At 48.4% G+C, this 21,049-nt stretch overlaps 1 protein-coding gene across 2 annotated transcripts in view; it reads left to right on the plus strand.

Annotated features, from left to right (window-relative positions):
• Window positions 1-21,049, plus strand: part of LOC126525903 (pentatricopeptide repeat-containing protein 1, mitochondrial) — a 79,608-nt gene that overhangs the window by 22,329 nt on the left and 36,230 nt on the right. For both annotated transcript variants that reach the window (XM_055067707.2, XM_050173871.3), the window contains exons 4-5: window positions 1,510-1,620; window positions 17,761-18,013. In XM_055067707.2, coding sequence (XP_054923682.1) covers window positions 1,510-1,620; window positions 17,761-18,013 — 364 coding nt within the window. The remainder of the gene's footprint in view (window positions 1-1,509; window positions 1,621-17,760; window positions 18,014-21,049) is intronic.

Below are 21,049 nucleotides of genomic sequence, written 5' to 3' on the forward strand. Positions count from 1 at the left end.
TGATTGTTGAACTCCCTTTGCACAGTTTTGCTGTAAAATTAAGAAAGCAGAGAGATTACCGAGCATAAGGTCTGGCTGGCTGGCCACCCTGTACAAAAGTAAGGGTATAAAAGGTTTTGAGAGAGCATAGAAGGAAACACTAGCAAAACATTTTGAATGGGCACGGAAATATGGAGAAGGGTGCAAAGATTTAACAAAGAAATTGCCATATTGTCTTCTCTTAAAAGGATACTCACTTGGGCTTGTTGGTGGGGTGTTAAAAGACCGAATAGAGTAACAGTGCATTGTTTGTGTCTTTCTGTTTGGCCCATTTCGTGCGCACTCTCCTCACAGCCACAGATATCACAAGCAGGTCTCTTAAACATTCCAATGCTAAATCGAATTGAATCAAAGTTTATTTTATTTCAGTTTCAAACAGAACTGGGGGGGTTGAGAGGAGAAAGCTGTTTAGACGACCGCTTGACGAAGCTCTTGAAGCCACAAAGCAGCACTGACAATTGTGAGAAGAATAAATCAAGTAAGAGGCAAAACATAGCACAATAAGCCCAATACAATAAATTCTCTGTTTTATATTGAAGAGTTTGGTCCAAGAGAACACATGATTATACAAAAATATAATAAATTACAATTCAGCACAGAGGCGAGATTGCACAAGCATCTTGCTTTCTGAACGTTCGCTTGCATTCTCATGCTCTGCCGCGCTTTCATTAGTGGTCGTCTGCTCGGCAAGGCGGGAGCGCCAATTGAACATTGCCTACTTGGTGATGTAGGAGGCAAAGCCAACATTCGGAAAGTGAAATGCATGCGTGTTCTCGGTCAGTAAGCTCCCCCCCCCCTCCCCCCCAAAAAAAGAAAACAAAGAAGAAAAAAAGAATAAAGGAAAAAAATCGAAGTATATAATCGTTAAGCACTTGCACAGCAGTGCATTGCCTTTGAGAAAAACATTTGTTCAATAACAGTGGGTACAATATGGTGGTTTCAGAAATAATATAGATGAGCTAACTGACAAATAAATGTCAGAGGGCAGAAAAGGGCACAGTGTTTAAGTTCTCGTATAGTTTAGTGTCCAAGCATTTACGTAAATATGTCAACGTAGTGAAACCGTCTAAGTAAAGGTAAGACAAACGTGTCGCGTTTTTGAGTTTCATATAGTGTTTCATGAGGGTCAGTATTGCTATTCTAAAAAGAAAGGTGTCATTTCGTGCTATTGACTTTTTGTAGAAGCATGCAAGCCTGTATTCAAACATGAACAGGCCTTAATGAACAGGCCTTAATGTTTAACATAACTGCTAAAGATCATGGGAAGCAAAAATGTTGGCAAGTCAGTGGACATGGCCATTCCAAATTTCACGTGTGGGACAAGAAATTTCCTTCCCTTTGAGCGGCACAAGCAATGCGCAGTGCTGATTGAAAGAGCTGGCTTAAGCTGTTAAAGAATGACTTTCTTCCTTATTGGCTTTAGGGATTAGCCACAAGAAAACAGATTGATCAGAGCCCCTAATTTTTCAGGTGATGGATGAGATGGCCGATGCCAAGCATGCGATTACCACCGAGACCTTTGCATTTCTTCTGATGGCCTGCATCACTGACAAGGAAGCTGGATTTTCACTGGGACTTAAAGTAAGCACAAGGAGTTCCTGTGTACAGTGCACTGTAATATTATAAGAGCTTTAGAATGAACCATGCCTGTGCTACTATAAAAAAAAAAGTACTTTAGCTTCTCATAACCTGTTCTTGTGGAAAAGAGGTTTATTGTACATGGGCCGTGTTGCACTTGCTGCGAGCCAGTTGCACGACCTGCAGCAGCGTAGACTGAACCGAAAATAACTCACCCCGTATACGGCATACGGCACATCAACTAATTTATACACAGCTCTCAGCACAGGGCTGCTAGACGCCTGTGCTGGTTGAGGGGCTGCACTCTCTACATCCCCCCACCCCCCCTTTAAGAACATATCTGAGCCCCAACGTCTTTACAAATCCAGCCTACCAGGAGGTACGATTTGTGGCCCACACCTAGTCATTTGTACTGTGCCTGTGTGGCAGTTGAATGCACTAGGTAAAGGCGTCCTTGTTCTTCTGGGTATAGTCACTCTTTCTTGTGCAGTTGCATGCCTTTTCTCTGGACTTGCCCGTGTTAGCTGTTGACAGAGGGTTGCCTCAGGGCCTTCCCCATGAACCAGTTCTTGAAGGCATTGTGTCTCTGGTTACAAAACATCATATAACACCGGTTAAAAAGCACCGGTTACAAAGCATCACATAATAACAGAACAGTGCACTCGACCACTCTGCCAAATCCCTTACCAAGTATCCACGCGAGAATGTGGAGCTATAAGGCAACAAGTCGACAAAGTGCTGCACAACATCATATAGCCGTCAAGAAGCCTGTGTGCATCTCCTGTAGTCTTGGTGAAGAAAAGGACATTTCTGCGTCAATTATCGTCGACTGAACAAGCTCGCAAAGAAGGATGTATGCCCTTTGCCATGAATACATGACGCATTAGATTGGCTCTGCAACGCTATATATACTTCTCGTCAATGGATCTCAAGACTGGCTACTGGCAAATAGAAGTGGATGACAGGGATCAGGAGAAGGCCGCCTTCATCATGCTGGACGGCCTCTTCGAGTTCAAGGTGCCATTTGGACTTTGCTCTGCGCCTCCAATATTCCAGCGTGTGATGGACACAGTCTTGGCAGGACTGAAGTGGCAGACTTGCTTCGTCTATTTGGATGACATTGCAGTCTTTGCTACGAATTTCGAAAATCACCTGAGGTGGCTTCAGACAGAATGATCAGGTCATTTGGACTCACCCTGAAGCCTGAAAATTGCCGTTTTGCTTATGGAGAGCTTACGGATAGGCCATGACATCAGCAAGTCTGGAGTCCGTCCCAACCCACAGAAGGCAGCTGCCATACGAAGTTCCTGCGGCCTGTCAACAAGAAGGCAGTGTGCAGATTCCTTGGCCTGTGTGCCTATTACAGGCACTTTGTAAGAAACATTTCACGAATTGCAGGAAGACACATTTTCAGGAACATGGCAGGAAGATACATTTCAGGAGCTGAGATGGCTGCAGTCACCACTCGTGCTTTCGTACTTCGACGAAGGCACTGAGATGGAAATCCACACCAACACAAGTAGCGTATGCCTTGGTGTCGTGCTCATTCAAAGGAAGGGTGGAGTTGAAACCGTAATAGGTTACGCTAGCCGGTTACTGTCTAAAGCAAAAGCGAAGTATTCTACGCTGGAGAAAAAGTGCCTCGTGATCATTTGGGCTATGGCAAATGCCCTGTGTTGGCTGGCAAACTTAAAGGATCCTTCAGGTGGCCTAGCGCGATGAAGTCTCAGACTCCAGGAACTCAACATCACCGTGATGTATAAGTCCTGTCCTGTATAAGCCTGTCGCACGGCCTTATTGACCTGCCACCGCAAGGCGAACTGTACGACGATGCCTTCCTAGGAACAATAGCTGCAGACGACTTTGCAGAACAGCAACGAACAGACCCAGAGTGACGAAGCCTTGAAGAGTATACTTAGAAGGCAAGACCGATGTTGTTCCTAGAGTACAGTTGAACCTCACAATAACGAAATCGGCAAGGAACGCGAAAAAATTCGCTTTTGCGACAATTTTGTTGTTGCGAAAAGAGACAGCACAGATAGGCAATGCATCGCAGAGCAAAACCTTACTGTCAAAATTCTGTTGCCTTACTTTGGCAAGATTTGCTGTAGGATATAGAACCGCATTGCCGACAGTACAAAGTGCGCTACATGCGTTGGTCAGCAGTGGCATCACTGCCGTGGAGCAGTATTCTCGGTCAGTTACTTTCGAAGATACTACCACTTCTGCGAGATTTTGCATAACTCGGCACCGGACGCAGAGCAACAGCGCATGCAGGAGCATTTCTCCAGCACCCGCAGTCGCCCGTAGGCGCCGACGCGTCCAGTGCCAAAGCAAAAGTGATCGTATCTCGTGTACCCGAAGGCAAACAACCGCGATTACAGCCCCTTAGAGCAAATCTACATCCGGCGCCAAATCCGCAGGTGATGGCTGTCGGGTGGCACCAAAACCAGCGTTCTTGCTGCAAGGGATGCGTATTCCCGGACGATCGCTCAATCACGGCCCAATGCGTAGTACTCCATGCAGCGACCACCATCTCAAATGCCATGAATGTCGGTGGGACATGGGTTTCCTTGTTTTTGCTGCATTTTTCTCACCGAGGTGCACATTTTGCAGCGCATTGCTGCGATTGGCGATAGTTTGAAATGTGCGTTCATTTTCCGTTTAGTTCCGCCTCACGCGATTGACCTAGGCTGCGCCGAGTCGTCAGCCACGGGGAAGGCAAACTGAATGCGCGTTTCCAACAACAATCTACAATCTCGCCTAGTAAGTGTGCAAAACCGTCCTCACATGTCAGTACCAACATGCGTGCCAGTTCAAACGGGCAATCAACAGATAAGATGGCGGCCATGACGTGTTTCCAGCGCACGAGATCGCTTCCGGCGCTTAGTTGTTTTTGTAAAGAACAATGTCGGTACCTACGTAAGTGTAATGTGCTGACATTTTACGCAATTTTTGTGCAAAACAATGCACTTGAGCACATTTTAGAGCCTGCTAGCCCTACGCGAGTAGGTAATATGCAGGGTTACGCTCCGGCAAATTTCGTGGATGCGGGATTGTAGTACGACATTTCGTTGCCGAGAGGTACGAAATGCATTGAATCTTATGGGCGTCCGCCGGGGATATGAAAATATTTAGTTGTCGCGAGAATTTCGTTGTTGCGGGATTTCATTATCGCGGGTTTTGACTGTATTTCAGCATGGACTGTCTTTGTTTTCTTTACACAAAGACGCCCTCGTAAAAAGAACTCCTACCCAGTCCATGCAGCACAGATTTGTTGTAACTTCTTGTGCCCGCAGCACTCTGGCCAGAAGTTCTGCACACCCTGCACGACAATCAGACCGCCGGGCGGCTCGGGTTTTCCCGTAGGCTAGCAAGATCACAAGAGAAGTACTATTGGCCGCGTCTGACTGCCGACGTCGCCCGTCACATAAAGACATGCCGTGACTGCCAGCGATCCAAGACATTAGCAGGACTGTAGCAGGATTACTACAGCCAGTCGAGCCTCCTTGCCGACTGTTTCAGCAAATAGGAATGAATTTGTTTGGACCCTTTTCGACGTCTACATCCAGAAATAAGTGGATAGTCGTGGTGACGGACTACGTCACCCGCTTCGCTGAAATGAAAGCTCTGCCGAAAGGTAATGCAGCCGAAGTGGTGAAATTCTTTGTTGAGAACATCCTGCTGTGACGTGGTGCCCCAGAAGTCATCATCGACAGAGGAATGGCCTTTACAGCGGAGCTCGCCCAAGCCATTCTGCAATACAGCCAGACAAGCCACAGGAGGACAACTGCCTACCACCTGCAGATGAATGGTTTTACAGAGCGGCTGAACAAGACCCTCGTCGACATGCTAGCAATGTACGTTGACGTCGAGCACAAGACGTGGAATGCCGTCCTGCCATACGTAACCTTCACTTATAACATGGCAGTGCAAGAAACAATGCAAATCACGCCATTCAGGCTGGTTTACGGAAGGAATGCGAGGACCACTCTTGACGCCATGCTGCCACAAGTCACAGACAAAGAGAATCTCGACGTCACCACCTATCTCTAGCTCACTGAAGAAGCCTGACAGCTTTCTTGCCAAGCAGAGCTCTGATCAAGGCTGTGGCTTTCGTTGCATGTGGGAGAAAGTGACCCAAGTTATTTACTATGCATAAAAGCTGCCTCACACCAGCTACATCTGTGGGCTGACTCATGTCCTTCACTGCCTTGAGCTTGTTGGGGATGCCTTGCGGCAGTATGTTAGCCCCAAGGAAAGAAACTTCTGTCTGGTGAAAACAGCATTTTTCCTCATTCAAGCCGATCCTAGCTTGAGAAAGCTTTGTGAGGACTCCTTCAAGGCGAATGTCATGTTCTTCCAAAGAGCGGCCAAAAACCAGGACATCATTAATCTTGCAGACCGTGCCTTCCAGACCTTCCAAAAATGTTGGCATTTGCTTCCGAAAAAATTCTGGTGCTGATGTAATGCTGAAGGGCATCCGACGAAAGCATTAACGCCCAAACGGCATGCTGAAGGTTCTGAGCTCTTGCGATTCTTCCACAAGCTTGACTTGATAAAAACCAGACGCGTCCAATGTGCTGAATATTTTCGCATCTCCCAGAAGGCCCAGGAATTGGTCTACTGTCAGCAGATCATAATGTTCCCAACTAGCATCACCAAAAGGGCCTTTTTTCTTGTAATAGTTGCACTGCAAGTTGCGCGCTGGGCACTCGGAGCGAGAATGTGGGGCATGACCGCAGAAATCACACGAATTCTTGCTAGCGGCTTTCTGCCTTGCTGGCGTCACCTCGGCGTGTCTGTCACGTCTCGGCTGGTACTGATGGTGCTTGGCTGCGTTGAAATTCGGTACACCTTGCACCGTTGCATGTGCTTCAAGCTTACTCTTCTGTTTTTCGGCGTCTTCCACTTGGCTTGCTTGAATACATGCCTCCTTGAGGCTCAGCTAAGGGTCTGTGCAGAACTTATCGTTGGTGAGTGAGGAATCCCACAGTCCCACCATGAAGCGGTCGTGGACAAGACATTCTTCGACTTGAGTGGAAGGGTAGTCGCACCTTTTTTCGCAGTTTACAGAGCTCTGCATAGTAGCTGTCCACGGTTTCACCTGGTTGCTGGGCTCGTTGATGAAACTGTGCCAACTCGTAATCTTCATTGATGGGATGGATGAAATGTGCTGTGAATTTATTGCATACGATAGAGTAGTTGTTCAGAGATATGTCAAGGCCGAAAGTTGCAAGCTTCAGAGCCCATGTAGTACAGTAGAGTCCAAACTTGAATATCTCCCAGTGCATGGTGAAGGCCTAAAGTAAATGCGTATTACTTGAATAGGTTTAACCAGGTCGACTAGGAACCGGTGTTTTTGAAGTTAAACCGATCAGGCTGGTGCAAGGAATGACTGGCCCATAATGCGGTCACTGGTGCGGGCGTAGCGGCTGATTGCAATGAATCTGGGAACGTATTCTGGGACGATAACTTTTGGCAGTACTATCGCTTTGGCTGTCAGACGCATGCAGGTTGGCTGGTTAAGCAACACCAGATGATCTGATTAGCTGCTGGAGTACTACGTCACACCAAGACGATAAGATTGTTGAAAGTGATTGTCCGAGAATATGTCCCCAGTATGCGGAGCGGCCTTCTCCAATGATATGATAGCTGCTAAGTGCGGCGACTGTGACATCTAGGCAATTGACTTGCATGTAGTAGGCTAGCTGGCGAGGTCGAGCATTGGGGAAGCCAAAGGATGTGTTGGCAAGGCAGACAAGGGCAACTATGCAGTTGCTGGCTGGAGGATTAGGCTTGTGACAAGCATGTGACGCCCCCTAGGTATAATCTTCGTTGGCCCGCCACGCTCGGGGGGCAAAATTGGTCACCGCACCAAATAAATACTCATGAGCAGAGCTGCTTGGTGGTCAGTCATCGTTCATCACCACCACACTGCGGAGTGTCACTCCGCCTGGCCAGTCTACAAGGAGCAAGTCTACGTGTTCTTCCAGGCAAACGACACGCCCGAGGCCAAAAAGCAGGACATTTTCCTGGCCAGCTGTGGGACCTGCATCTTCGGTCTCCTGCTCGACCTCCTCAAGCCGGCCACACCACATATTAAGATGCTGAGTGAGCTGCTCACCATACTACACTCGCATTTCAGCCCGGCACTGTCCATGCTAATGGAGTGTTTCCGCTAATGGAGTGTTTCCGAGTGTTACTGTTTCCGCTTCAGTAACCGGAGCCGCTGGGAAGGAGAGACTCTTCGGCACTTCGTTGCTGAGCTAGGAGGGCTAGCGAGTGCCTGCACCTTTGGGGACCAGCTGGACTCGCTGCTCCCGGACAGTTTCGTCTGCGGCATAAACAACCCCGCCATGCAGGCGTGACACCTGGAGCTACCTAACCCCTCGCTGTAAGACGCTGTGAAGGCAGCACTGGCGATGGATGCTGCGGCTAAGGACGTCGGCGTGATTGCACTTGTGACCGGCTCACTGTCGGCGGAAGTGGCTGTCAACAAGGAGGAGGGAAAGAGATAAGTAGAAGGCAGGGAGGTTAACCAGAATAACGTCCAGTTGGCTACCCTACACTGGGGAATGGGATAGAGGGAAAACAAAGATAACAGGGAGAGAGAGGAGGGAAGGAAAGCAGGAAATTGCAGTGAGTTCGCTGACGTGTGTGGCCTTACAGAAATTGCATTAATAGTCACAGATGGTCGCACAAGCCTGTCGTCCTTAAGAAGCACAAAAGCGCCTTCACCGCTCTACGGGCCGACGGGCGATGGGAGCGGTGTTCCAACAGCACCTGCACAGAAAGCGGTCGATCGTCCAGTTTTTGGAAAGCTATGGCAAGTTCTTCTCTCTCAGGGATGTATCGGGGACAGTGGCACAGCAGGTGGTCGATGTTTTCTTCCATGCCACAGACCTCGCATGCTGCGCTGTCAGTTACTCCAATTAATGTAGAGTATGCCTTTGTGAAGGCAACTCCTAACCAAAGGCGACAGAGAAGCGTAGCTTCACGTCGAGGAAGTCCGAGTGGAGGTCGGAGTTGCAGGGAGGGGTTTAGTCGATGCAGTCGTGTAAGTCGTAAGTTTGGCGAGTTCCACTCGGTCAGTGTGAGACTGCGTGCCAGATGTCGAAGCTACCTTGCAGTGCCTGTCCTCGAAAGCGGAATTGGAACGCTGTGCTCTTCTTTGATGTGCTGTGCGAGCAGCGTTATCGGCAGAATCATTGCCACTGATTCCACAATGGCCAGGTACCCATTGAAAAACGACCTCGTGACCTTTTTGTTGGACGTGATGGTAAAGTTTCACGATTTCATATGTCAATTGGTCATGGCATCCTTGTCGGAGAACTGACTGCATGCACTGTAATGCCGGTTTTGAATCACAGAACACAGCCCATTTTTTAGGTCCTTCAGATTCAATGAATTCCAGTGCTCGACGCAGGGCCGTTAGTTCTGCCGCCGTTGAGGTCGTGACATGCGATGTCTTGAAGCGCAGTGTCATTCCTCGCGTTGGTATAACCACGGCACCACCAGAACTGCACGACGTAGTCGATCCATCGGTATAGATGTGCACGTGGTTGCTGTACTTTTCATGCAAAAGAAGTAAGCTCAGCTGTTTTAGAGCAGGGGCCGGTAGATCTGTCTTCTTCTGTAGTCCTGGAATCATTATATGTACTTGTGGACGGCTCAAACACCACGAAGGAAACGCTGGCTTGGCCGCAGGTGCGTAGCCTGAAGTAAACGACGCACGATGTGCACTGACAATACCGCTAAATGTCGAGCAGGGCCTTGCAGCAGTGAGGCTCACCAAGTGGTGGGAAGGGGTCCTAGCACAATGCCTTAGATGCATACGCATTGTCTCAATGGTAATGTGCGTCGTGATTGGGTAATCCTGCGCAAGGGCAATGGTTTCAGCCGTTGATGCACTGCGTGGTAAGCCAAGACATATCTTAAGGGCTTGGGCTTGAATACTCCGTACTCTGAATCGTACACAGGTTAGTCTTGCAGGTGTTGGATATTGCAGGCAGGCTGTATCGCAGGAATCCAACGAACAACGCCATGTACAACTGTAACATAGCGTGTATAGATACTCCCCAACTTTTTCCTGCAAGGAACCTGAACAGGTGACAGATAGCAGTCAGCCGCTTTTTCACGGAATTCACGTGCGGAGTCCAAGATAGGTCTCTGTCAATTACGACTCCCAAGAACCTGTGACTTCTGCTGTATGGTATAAGTTGCCCGTTAATAGATATGCCGTAAGCAGACATCCCTGCCTTCCTTGTGAATGCCACCATTACGCACTTCCCGCATGAAATTTCAAGTCCTTGTTCATGAAGGTAGCAAGATGTCATTGTGGCAGCCTTCTGAAGCCGAGCGCGAAGCTGAAGTCGTGTCACACCTGATGCTCAAATGCAGATGTCGTCCGCATAGATGGAAAGTCGTATGGTGCTTGGCAGGTTGTCAACTAATCCACAGAGGGTGAGATTGAAAAGAGTCGGGCTAAGCACTCTGCCTTGAGGGACTCCTCGGCTACCTTAATGCTCGGATGTCGCGCCATTTTCTGTGTCCACGTAGAATAATCTCCTCTGTAAGTAGCTGCACATCCACATATACATCTTACCACCAAGTCCGACGGCTTCTAACGTGCTAAGAATGGCTTCATGGGTAACATTATCATAAGCGGCTGTTAACAAGTTGGCGACAAAGGGCAGTACCTGTAGTCGCTGTGGTGGTGCCCACTCCCCCTCACAGTGCCTGTTCTCTCAAGCACAATGTTTCACGTGCAGGAAAGCTGGGCACCTGGCACAGGTATGCCGAAGGGGGAGGATGAACAGCGGACAGCAGCAGCAGCAGCCTGGTTCAAACCCAGGTCCCACACAAGCTCGCGGCCAAGGTAGCCGTCGTAAGGGTGCGCGGCGGAGACTTGCGGCAGCAGGCTCAAGTTCCCCTGCGGCTAGGCTCCACACCATGGCTGAGGACCCGCCGATTTTTGACATGTGGCACACAGGCCTTGTTCTCTTGTCTGTGCCGCTGTACATGCTGACTGTTGAAGTCTGCGGGCACCCCATTTTCATGGCGCTGGACACGGGCGCCAGCGTGTCGGTCATGGTCAGGAAACTGTTCAAGCATACCTTCTCCGGCGTGTCCATCGAGGCTTTGGGTGTCATGCTGCGCAGCTACACCGGACAGCCCTCCCAGGTCAGTGTTCGCTTTGGCGACAGGGAGGCAATCCTTCCCCTTTACTTAACCAAGGGGTCGTCGCCGATGCTACTGGGCCGAAACTGGATTCTCGCACTGGGCGTTCGTCTGCTGTAGTACCAGGAAGCCAGCCTGCATGTTGTGAAAGACATCCCCAGCCTCCTGACAGCCTCCTGACTGGACCTTGGAGAGCTGCTCGGAGTAGCTGTGCAGCATCACGCCCGAAGCCTCGACGGACACACCGGGGAACGTACGCTTGAACAGTTTCCCAGCCATGACCGACATGTTGGCCCCTGTGTCCAGCTCCATGGAAATGGGGTGCCCACAGATTTCGAGGGTCAGCATGTACGGTGGCACAGACGACGGTACAAGGCCTGTATGCCACATGTCGAAAACCGGAGGGTCCTCAGCCACGACGTGGAGCCTGGCCGCGGAAGAACTTGAGCCTACTGCCGCACGCCCCGCCGCGTACCCTTGCGACAGCTACCCTGGCCGCTGGCTTGTGTGGTACCTTGGCATGAACCAGGCTGCTGCTGCTGTTTGCTGTTTGTCCTCCCCCTTCGGCATACCCGTGCCATGTGCCCAGTTTTCCTGCACGTGAAGCATTGTGCTTAAGGGAACTGGCACTCTGAGGGGGAGTGGGCACCACCACAGCGACCGCTTTGTCGCCAACTTGTTGACCGCCGCTTCTGCCGACGGGGAGCCAGTCGCACGGGCAATCTCGCTGGCGTCCTTGGCGGCAGCTTCCATTGCCAGCGCTGCCTTCATGGCATCGTCCAGCGAGGGGTCGGGAAGCTCCAGGAGTCACGTCTGCATGGCGGTGTTGTTGATGCCGCAGACGAAACGGTCCCGGAGCAGCGAGTCCAGTTGGTCCCCAAAGGCGCAGGCACTCGCTTAAACCTCGTAGCGCAGCAACGAACTGCCCGAGGGTCTCTCCTTCCCGGCGGCTCCGGTTGTTGAAGCGGAAACGCTTCATTAGTGTGGACAGTGCTGGGTTGAAATGCAAGCGCAGTATGGCGAGCAGCTCACCCAGCGACTTAACATGCGGCGTAGCTGGCTTGAGAAGGTCGAACAGGAGACTGAAGGTGCTGGTCCCGCTGTTTGGCCTCAGGTGTGTCGTTTGCCTGGAAAAACACACGGACTTCTTCCTCGTAAATTGGCCAGGTGGACCCGTCTCCCTCGAACGGCTCGAGCCTTCCGTACAGCGGTGTGGCAGCAGCAACGGGGGGCGGTGTTTCGCTGCTCGCGGCGGCGTGGCACGATCCGTGGGTTCTCGTCGCCAGTGTCACGATCCGTCCGGGTTTGTGAACGAGGGAGAGCTTGAGGCACCCTCAGTTAAACAGACGCTCCGCAGCGTGGTGGTGATGAACGATGACTGACCACCGAGCAGCTGTGCTCGTCAGTGTTTATTGCAGTGTGGTGACCAATGTTGCCTACTGAGCCTGGCAGGCTACCGAGCCTGGCGGGCCAACGAAGATTGTGCCTGAGGGGGGTCACATGCTTGTTACACATTTGCTGACACGTCGGCTGGCATCTATGTACCTGAGGGAGCCTGGCCTCATTTTTTCAAGCCTTGCCCATTGCCGTTCATCCTGAAGGATGGGGTCACCCAGGAGCTGCAATGGTTGCAGCGAGAGGGTATCCTGGTGGCTGTTGAGACATCTGAATGGGCTGCCCCCATCGTACCTGTCCTGAAGTGAGACGGCAGTGTCAGGATTTGCGGAGATTTCAAGGTTACCATCAACCCTATCACTACTGTTGAGAGGTACCTGCTACCCCGGATTGAAGATCTCTGGTCAGCGTTGTCTGGGGGACAGAAGTTCGCGAAGCTTGACCTCAGAGATGCTTACCAACGTCTCCCGGAAGCCTCCCGGAAGTACGTCACAATATCGTCAACTTTGGGGCTCTTCCAGTACACGTGCTTACCATTTGGCGTGGCCTCAGCCTCTATTTTGTCGCTGGTCTCCAGGTGTCATAGAATAAATTAAATAAATGTGGGGAAACCTGTTCCTACTGGTATGCAATAACGGGTTTAAAGCCATTTTTCAGAGGGAGATGGACAACCTATTAAGGGGCATGAAGCACGTGGCAGTGTACTTGGACGACATCCTGGTTACTGGTACCGATGACAGGGACCATCTGCAGAACGTGCACAACGTCCTGGCATGACTGCAGGACACTGGTCGCAAGCTCAAGCTGGAAAAGTGTGTTTTGCTGGCCCCCAGTGTTGAGTACCTGGGATATGTCATTTCCCAGGCCAGTGTAGCCCCCCCCCCCCCCCTTTATGTTGATGCTGTGCTCAAGGCGCCTAAGCCCCAGAACAAGAAGGAGCTTCAGAGCTACCTCGGCCTCGTCAACTTCTACAGGAGTTTCCTGCCGAACCTGTCGGCGCATCTACAGCCGCTCCTTCTTCTGCTGTGAGACGGTCAGCAGTGGGCCTGGAAGAAGAAGCAGGACATGGCCTTCCAGCGCAGCAAGGAGCTAATCACAAAGGCTCCAGTACTGGTCTACTTCGATCCAGCCAAGCCTGTTGTCCTGGCTGTAAATGCATCGCCATACGGCGCAGGAGCCGTCCTGGTACACCGAGATAAGGATGGCCAGGAACGCCCTGTGTCGTTTGCTTTGTGTCTGCTTCATGCTGCAGAACAACGCTACAGTCAGCTGGACAAGGAAGGCCTGGCCTTCATGTTCGGGGTCTATCGCTTTCACCAGTAATTTGGGGCCGGAAGTTTGAGGCAGTCACATACCACAAGCTGCTGTTAACGCTGCTGGGGTGTGACAAAACGGTTCCCGTGCAGGCATCACCTCGAGTGGTACACTGGGCGTTGAGGCTGGCAGGCTACAGCTACCAGCTGGTCTGCCATCTGGGAAAGGACCTCGGACCTGCTGATGCACTGAGCCGCCTGCCCCTGCCAGAGGTGCCTACCCTGCTGCAGTTTCAGAACCTGCTGAAGTGTTCATGCTGGAGCATGCATACCCTGACATCTCTCCAGATTTGCAGTGTCGCAGGCGACCGGCCATGACCCAGTCCTGTCTCAGGTGGTCAAGGCGGTGTCCTGTAGGGAGGAGTTGGTTCAGCAGGCCTATAGCCACAAGGCCGCTGAGCTTAGCTTGCAGTAGGGCTGCCTACTGCAGGGTTCCAATGTGGAGATCCCACAATGTCTCCGGTCCAGGGTCCTGCATTTGCTGCATGCGGGTCATCCTGGCGTGGAAAAGACCAAAATGGTGGCCCGGTCCCATGTTTGGTGGCCTGGCCTGGACCAGGACATCGTTCACATGGTGCAGAGCTGCCAAGTCTGCCAGGAGCATCAACGGACCTCACGTCATGTGGAAATCACTCCCTGGCCATTCCCACAGAGATCCTGATGCCGCCTGCATGTAGATTTTTGGAGGCCCTTCAAGGGCCATTACTTCCTGGTCGTTCATGTTTTGAATATTGTAACAGTGCTAACACGTGCGTCCACAAAGTAACAAAGACGAGACACCTGCTTCAAATGGTGCAGCCAAGCCGCTGGTGCAGACTATCAAGGACAAGCTCAAGAAGAGCGAGGCTGGGGATTACCGGGCGCAGGTTGCCCGGGTACAGTTCCAGTACAGGACCACACCCCACAGTGTCACTGGCCATGCCCCCTGTGAGCTTCTGCTGGGCCAGATGGTCAAAACACCCTTGGACGTCTTGCATCCAGACGTCCGTTTCATAGCGCTCCTGAAGCAGCTGAAGCAGAAGCTGGCTGCTGACCGAGGGTGCCGTCCCGGGCCTTTGCCGGAGTCGGGAGCTCCAGTCTTCACCAGGAACTTTTGTCCTGGCCCCCCCTGGTCCGCCGGACAGGTCGTGTCTCCTGCCAGCGCCTCATGTTCTGCATGTTCCTTCACCTGACAATCATTGCTTGGCAAGCCTAAAGAATGCAGTAAAACAGGAACCATGTGCCTGCTGCAATGAGTAAAAACAAATGCTCTCTGTATAATTGGAACTTGCACGTTTTCACATTAGCGAAGCTACTGCTTTTCCACATATTAGCATGGAAATCTATGGCGAGTATCGACACCAATAAATCTCTGTAACAATACTTTTTCGCTTGGTGTAATTTACAGAAGTTGGGATCTAGGAGCCAGGTGCATATTTTGTGTGTTTCAGGTTTTTTCACTCTTGGAACTTATATAAAAGATAGCACATTATTAGTTTTTCACATCCATTGAGACTTTGAAGTTTCACATAAAAATTCGCAAAGGTTATTTGAGCAATTATTACTACTGTACATCCATCCAAAACACCAGTGATCAGGCTATGTATTGCAGTATATGTTAAAATGTTAAAATATATGTTAAAATGTAAATGTTAAAATATAGAAGCACCGAAAATGAGCACATTTCTTGTGATAATGAAAGAGTTAAGTGTTAGAGTTATTAGCTTGTGGTCTGATATATCCTCGAGAGTGGGAACTACGAGTTTTTTCCAGAGTGTACTGCTAACGACAAGTAAAAGATCTAGGATGGATTTCGCTGTCTTTTGAACACATGTAAGTTCTTTGACTAATTGGGGAAGCTCATGAAAGATAACTAAATCAGTTCACTTTTCAGCAATAGTATTGAGAGGCTCTTGATTTTCACTGCTCCAATCAATAGATGGTACATGTAAATCTCCAGAAATCAATGTTTTTGGTGAGAGCACCACCGTCACATAAAAATTCATTTAGCATTTTAAAGAAAGCACTTTTGTCATTTGGTGGGCGGTAAAATCCACCTATCACCAAAGTGCACTCTTTGAGGCAAATTTTAGCGATGACATTCTAAACTGGGTATATCAGTGAGTCTGATAAATGTAGCATTTCTTGTTACATAATGGAAAATTATATTGCATATTCATAGGGCCTAGTGCATGGAGAGCCTCTAAACAGTGGAGTGAACTGAATATCTTGCCCAGTTTAACATGATAAGGTGGAAGCTTGGGCGAGTTGGTGATACAATATCGACACGTGTGCACAGCGCAAAAGACTAGGACGAGGACGAGCCTGTGTTGTGTTCTCCCTTCAGTCCTCGTCTTTTGCGCTGTGCACATATGCAAGTTTAAGATTTTAATTTTTGGGGGGAAAGGGGGGATATAAGTAAGCCAGGTGACTAACACAATTGACCTGTCAGAAGGTTTGCCGTCCTCATCAAGAAACAAAAGGCACACTTACTGGAGTAGCTGTGTACAATAAGTGTGCGCACAGGTAGAATTGCATCCCTTGCTCTTGAATAAATATAATGCTTTTGGCAGGGATGTTCAAGTGTTTTCAATTGAATTAAACAATTATTGGGACCCATTAACTTCTAAATCAAGTATTAACCTCACACTACCTAATCTGTCATATTTGATGCAGTGATTTTAATCCCTCGAAATTCTGATTTCAGTGCAGAAAATTTTTTAAAAAGCCCATACTAGGTAGCATTGTTGATAAACTAGAGCGAGTTTGCAGTTGTGGATAGCTTAGCAGTTCAATTATTAATTGCTACACTAAACAGTTTACTAAAATAACACTTCTTTCTTCTTTTTTTTTAGTACAAATAAGCTCTGCATAGCTAGAAATAAAAGTGAACAAGTTGTTTTAATTGCAAGTTAGTGCTTGTGTGTTGCCCGTCTTCTTTCACCGTCCTCGCATGGTTGTGCGCTTTAAGGATTTAGTCATGTCTTACCTAAAGCCCCTCCATACACGTTTCCGCCGACCAGGTCAAGTATTGCCAACCTACCGTCCTCCTCCACGCTCTTCTCCCACTCACCCTCTTAGCTTCCGGCGTCAAGCGGAACTTGCGTAGCTTCAGCTTCCTGTTCCGAGTGGAAGTGACGCTATGTTTTTTAGCGTTGTTTACTTTCGCGTTGATGGAGAGGCTGTAATTGCACCAGCTGCGGTTTAAACTGTTTATGCGATTCCATCCAAGAACCACCGCCTATTGTAATCGGCAATCTGGTCGTGTTCGCTGCTTCGCGTCAACCTGCGACGGTTTGTGCCATGAAGGACAACGTACAGTGGAAGGTTGTGCCTGGGTGCTTTGGGACCACTGTCGTTTTTTGTGCATTTGGAAAACGACGACCACGAACTACTACTTCAGCGGAATACAACAGCTTGTCCCCTTTGCATTCTTCTTATAGTGACCGCCACAGCTCTAGAAACTGCAAGCGCAGCATTGCGCATCGGGCATGTATTCCGCTGCACTTTTGTGCTGACGCAAAGAGCCCCTCCAGCCAGCACGTATGGAGGGACTTTAGTGAAGGAGTTTGCGACGCCAATTTGTACGGCAGGCGCATAGAGATTATGCTGTGGATTCTGAGTTCGAACCTTGTCGCGTACAGCAGATTGAAGGTAATGAACGGCCCAAGTGAGTGCACTACGTGAACTGTGGCTACATGAAGCTATGAAATATAACAAGTTCGAATTTACATGGAGGGCATTCAGTGATGTGGTGAAAACAAGTGTGCTTTTCTTGTGTGATATGAGCGGAGGTGTGCAGTGAATAGTGTGTGTATGCGCACATGCAAAGGTGTACGGCGAATTGTGTGGGTGATGCAAGCAGATGTGCACTGTGAATTGTGTTAGTGTTGTGATGTGAGCAGATGTGTACACGGGTGACACGGATGACACTTGGTGGAGTGGCTTGAGCATGTGTAAGGTCTTACACCATGGGCTTGAGTGAGCTACTCAGATTAGCGCCAGCTGCTAAGCACGTGGGGCATCTCACCATCGTCAAAGCGGAAATTCCTGCAGAGCAACTCCATGAAGCGGAAATTTTGAAGCCGGAAATGCCGGAACCGGATTTGGTGTGAGGGGGAAAAGGCGGCACCCATCAAAGGTTGTCGCTACTTAAAAAAGTGGCGGTGGCACATGGATCGAGGAGCTTTAGTCTTACCAACACACCGAAACAGCCACATTGCAGAACCAAGCTGTACCATTGTGTCAGAAGTGCTATGTATTGTTATTTCAGGTGATGCGAACCATGCTATGGAAGAAGATCCGACCCTCGGTATACTGCTACAACCTTTTTTTGCGCACGGTCCGTGAATGTGGTGTTGGACCACCAGAGATGTTTCAGGAGCTGCTGCTAGAATCTCTCCAACCTGGCAAGGCCAAACGGATCAGCAAGAAGAAGGGCAATGCCAAGGCCGACAGTATGCTTCGCCTAGAGGCACTCTTGTCCGATGCCACAAGTGAAGGCCCCACCGAAGCTGCTAGATTCGGTGAGTACGACAGGGTTTATGAGAAAAGCTAGTACTATCATCATAGAGCGTAGAAGCATATGTCGTATGATGCACACAAATTAAAAAAATTTTGTGAGCATTGTTTTTACAGGCTGAAGCCTGTCTACTGCTTTACATCTTGTGCTCTCACAGCCTCCTGTGTTACAATGAGCAGCCTTCTCTTCACTCATCCATAACACTCAGGAATACTCCCATAATAGAAAGGTGCTTGAAAACACATTTCATTGCCTTTTAATAAATACCAATGGTTTATGATGACTTGCTTCCTGAAATGTATTGGCCACTTGAGTGCAGGGCTGCACAGCCCTGGACATTCTGGAAATGGGTGGAATGTCGAGTGGAGGGACATTCTAGAATGCAAAGAGGAAGCTTTACCTCAGCAGCTCCTATCTGGATACATGGGAAAGAACTTATTTAGCTCAGCATTCCTACACCTCGTACCTCGTACAAAAAGTCAAGTTAGATCCTTTACAGTTATGACGCTTTCATGAACTACTCAAGTATATGCGTCTTCTGTACCATAATTTATTTATTTATTTAGTTTACCCTACAGGCTCGGAGGAGCATTGGGTAGGGGCTGGGAGGTTACAGAAGAATGACAATAATGAAGGCAAAAATGGAATTACATAGTAGGAGAAACATATAAATTTGTACGTTCGAAATAAAGGAACAGTGGTAAACATTGAAAAAAATATATATACCAAGTCAAGGGAATACAGTACAACACAAAACAAATTCGAAAAACGATACAAAGGCGAGTACAATACAAAGTCATAAAACATAGCCAAGCGAACATGTGAAGCTCCAAATGCTCACGAAATTTGGCAGGATCTTTTAAGGAAACAATATCATTTGGAAGGCTATTCCGTAGTGCGATGATGCGCGGTAATGCAGAGTTATTGAATGACTGTGTGCGGCCAAAAATGTTCCTGAAACTGAGCCAAGGTTGACGACTGGGCGTGTTGGTATAGCATATTAGAGGTTAGATTGCGCAAAATTTTGACGAGCCACACAGAAGAGACACACACCACAGAGCGCTACTTGCAACTATCGTTTTATTCCCTTGTCAGTGGAATAAATACAGGAAGATACTCAGGGGAGGAGGGCGGCAGCGACAAAAAAAAAAAAGAAAAGACAAATAAACAAAAAACAAAAATAGTTTTGACAAACATTGCCGTCTACCAATGCCATTCGGGCTTTGTCATGTGATCGTTTTTGCTGCACTCGACATCACAAAAAAGACCAGGATACGAAATTTCAGATTAGCGCGTGAGGAAATCTAATTCTTTTGCACTAAGGGATACTGAGGGTGTGCTCACGCACATACTTCCCAAACGCGCAATCTCAGCGTATTAGTATCAGTATTAGTATCTGTGGCACAATGTTTGCCCAAGGAAATCGGAACCAGGGCACCGTTATCTGGGAAGGAGCCTTGCGGTCCAAGCACACGAGAAAAAATAGTGGTGATGCCGTACATTCATTCGATCGCGCACCGAGTAAAGAAAATTGGTAAAAGATGCGAGGTAAAAGTGGTGTTTTCCGCACCGGAAAAATTGCTGAGCATGTGTGCAAAGGTTAACCCAGGTGCCACACAGAAATGAGGCTGTGAAAAACAACACAGAAAGAAGTTCGTCGACTGCACTGAGGGAGTAGTATATTCCATTCCACTTCAGTGCGGCAGAAAGTACGTCGGACAGACTGGACGATGTTTAAACGAAAGATTAAAGGAACATGATTATAACGTTTCAAGAACAGTCGCCGGACACCTTGGGATACATTGTAGAGATTGCGGATGTCGGCCATTATTCAAGAATTGTAAGATTGTGAGCAAAGATGGCAGCCAAATAACGCGGGAGATAATCGAAGCCGCTGAGATTGCGCATTTGGGAAGTATGTGCGTGAGCACGCACTCAGTATCCCTTAGTGCAAAGGAATTAGATTTCCTCACGCGCTAATCTGAAATTTCGTATCCTGGTCTTTTTTTGTGATGTCGAGTGCAGCAAAAACGATCACATGACAAAGCCGGCTTGGCATTGGTAGATGGCAATGTTTGTCAAAACTATGTTTGTTTTTTATTTATTTATTTATTTTTTTGTCGCTGCCACCCTCCCTCCCCTGAGTATCTTCCTGTATTTATTCCACTGACAAGGGAATAAAACGATAGTTGCAAGTAGCGCTCTGTGGTGTGTGTCTCTTCTGTGTGTCTCGTCAAAATGTTGCGCAATCCAACCTCTAATATGCTGAAACTGAGATTATTATGAAGTCGAATAGATGTGCGAGATGGAATTGCAAGCGACAAATGGCTGGACCACGAGTTATAGTAGTATTTATGAAAGAGGCATAGAAGGGCAACAGAGTGGCGGGAATCCAAGACAGGAAGGGAAACGTCACATTTAATTTGGGTAATGCTAGATTGACGACTGTAATTAGCAGTTATAAAGCGGGCAGCATGATTTTGGATGGATTCTAATTTATCTATGAGGTATTGTTGATATAATAATAAGCTTGGAATAATACATATAATAAACTGGAAACAAACAATAGCCTATATATTGAACCTGCTATTCGGCAGATTATGCACGGAAATCATTTCAATACAGTGAAAGAATATACTTGTACAACCGGTGCCTTTGAGAATTCTTTCTTTCCTAGAACAGTCAGTGAGTGGAACGCACTTCCTGCTGATACTGCGGAATGCCCGACTGTCGATAGTCTTTTATCAAAATTGAGGCGCCGTCTTTAATCGGCTCACGTGCTGTGCTTAGCGTTTTTTGTCCGTGTGGTTTAATATGTCTGCTTTTATTCTCACTGCTTTTCTATATACTTGTTCTATACTTGTTTCTTTTGTATTCTTTTATCAGAATGCGGAATGACCGATTTTCTAGTGTTTTAATCAAATTGAACCGCAGTTTTTAACCTGTTCACCTGTGGTGTTCCTATAGTGCTCATTATTTTCGTGCATTTGGTTTCATATATATGTGCTCTTTTATTTTTTTCTTCTTTTTCGTCACATTT

This window comes from Dermacentor andersoni, chromosome 8, assembly GCF_023375885.2.
Source record: "Dermacentor andersoni chromosome 8, qqDerAnde1_hic_scaffold, whole genome shotgun sequence".
NCBI lineage: Eukaryota > Metazoa > Arthropoda > Arachnida > Ixodida > Ixodidae > Dermacentor > Dermacentor andersoni.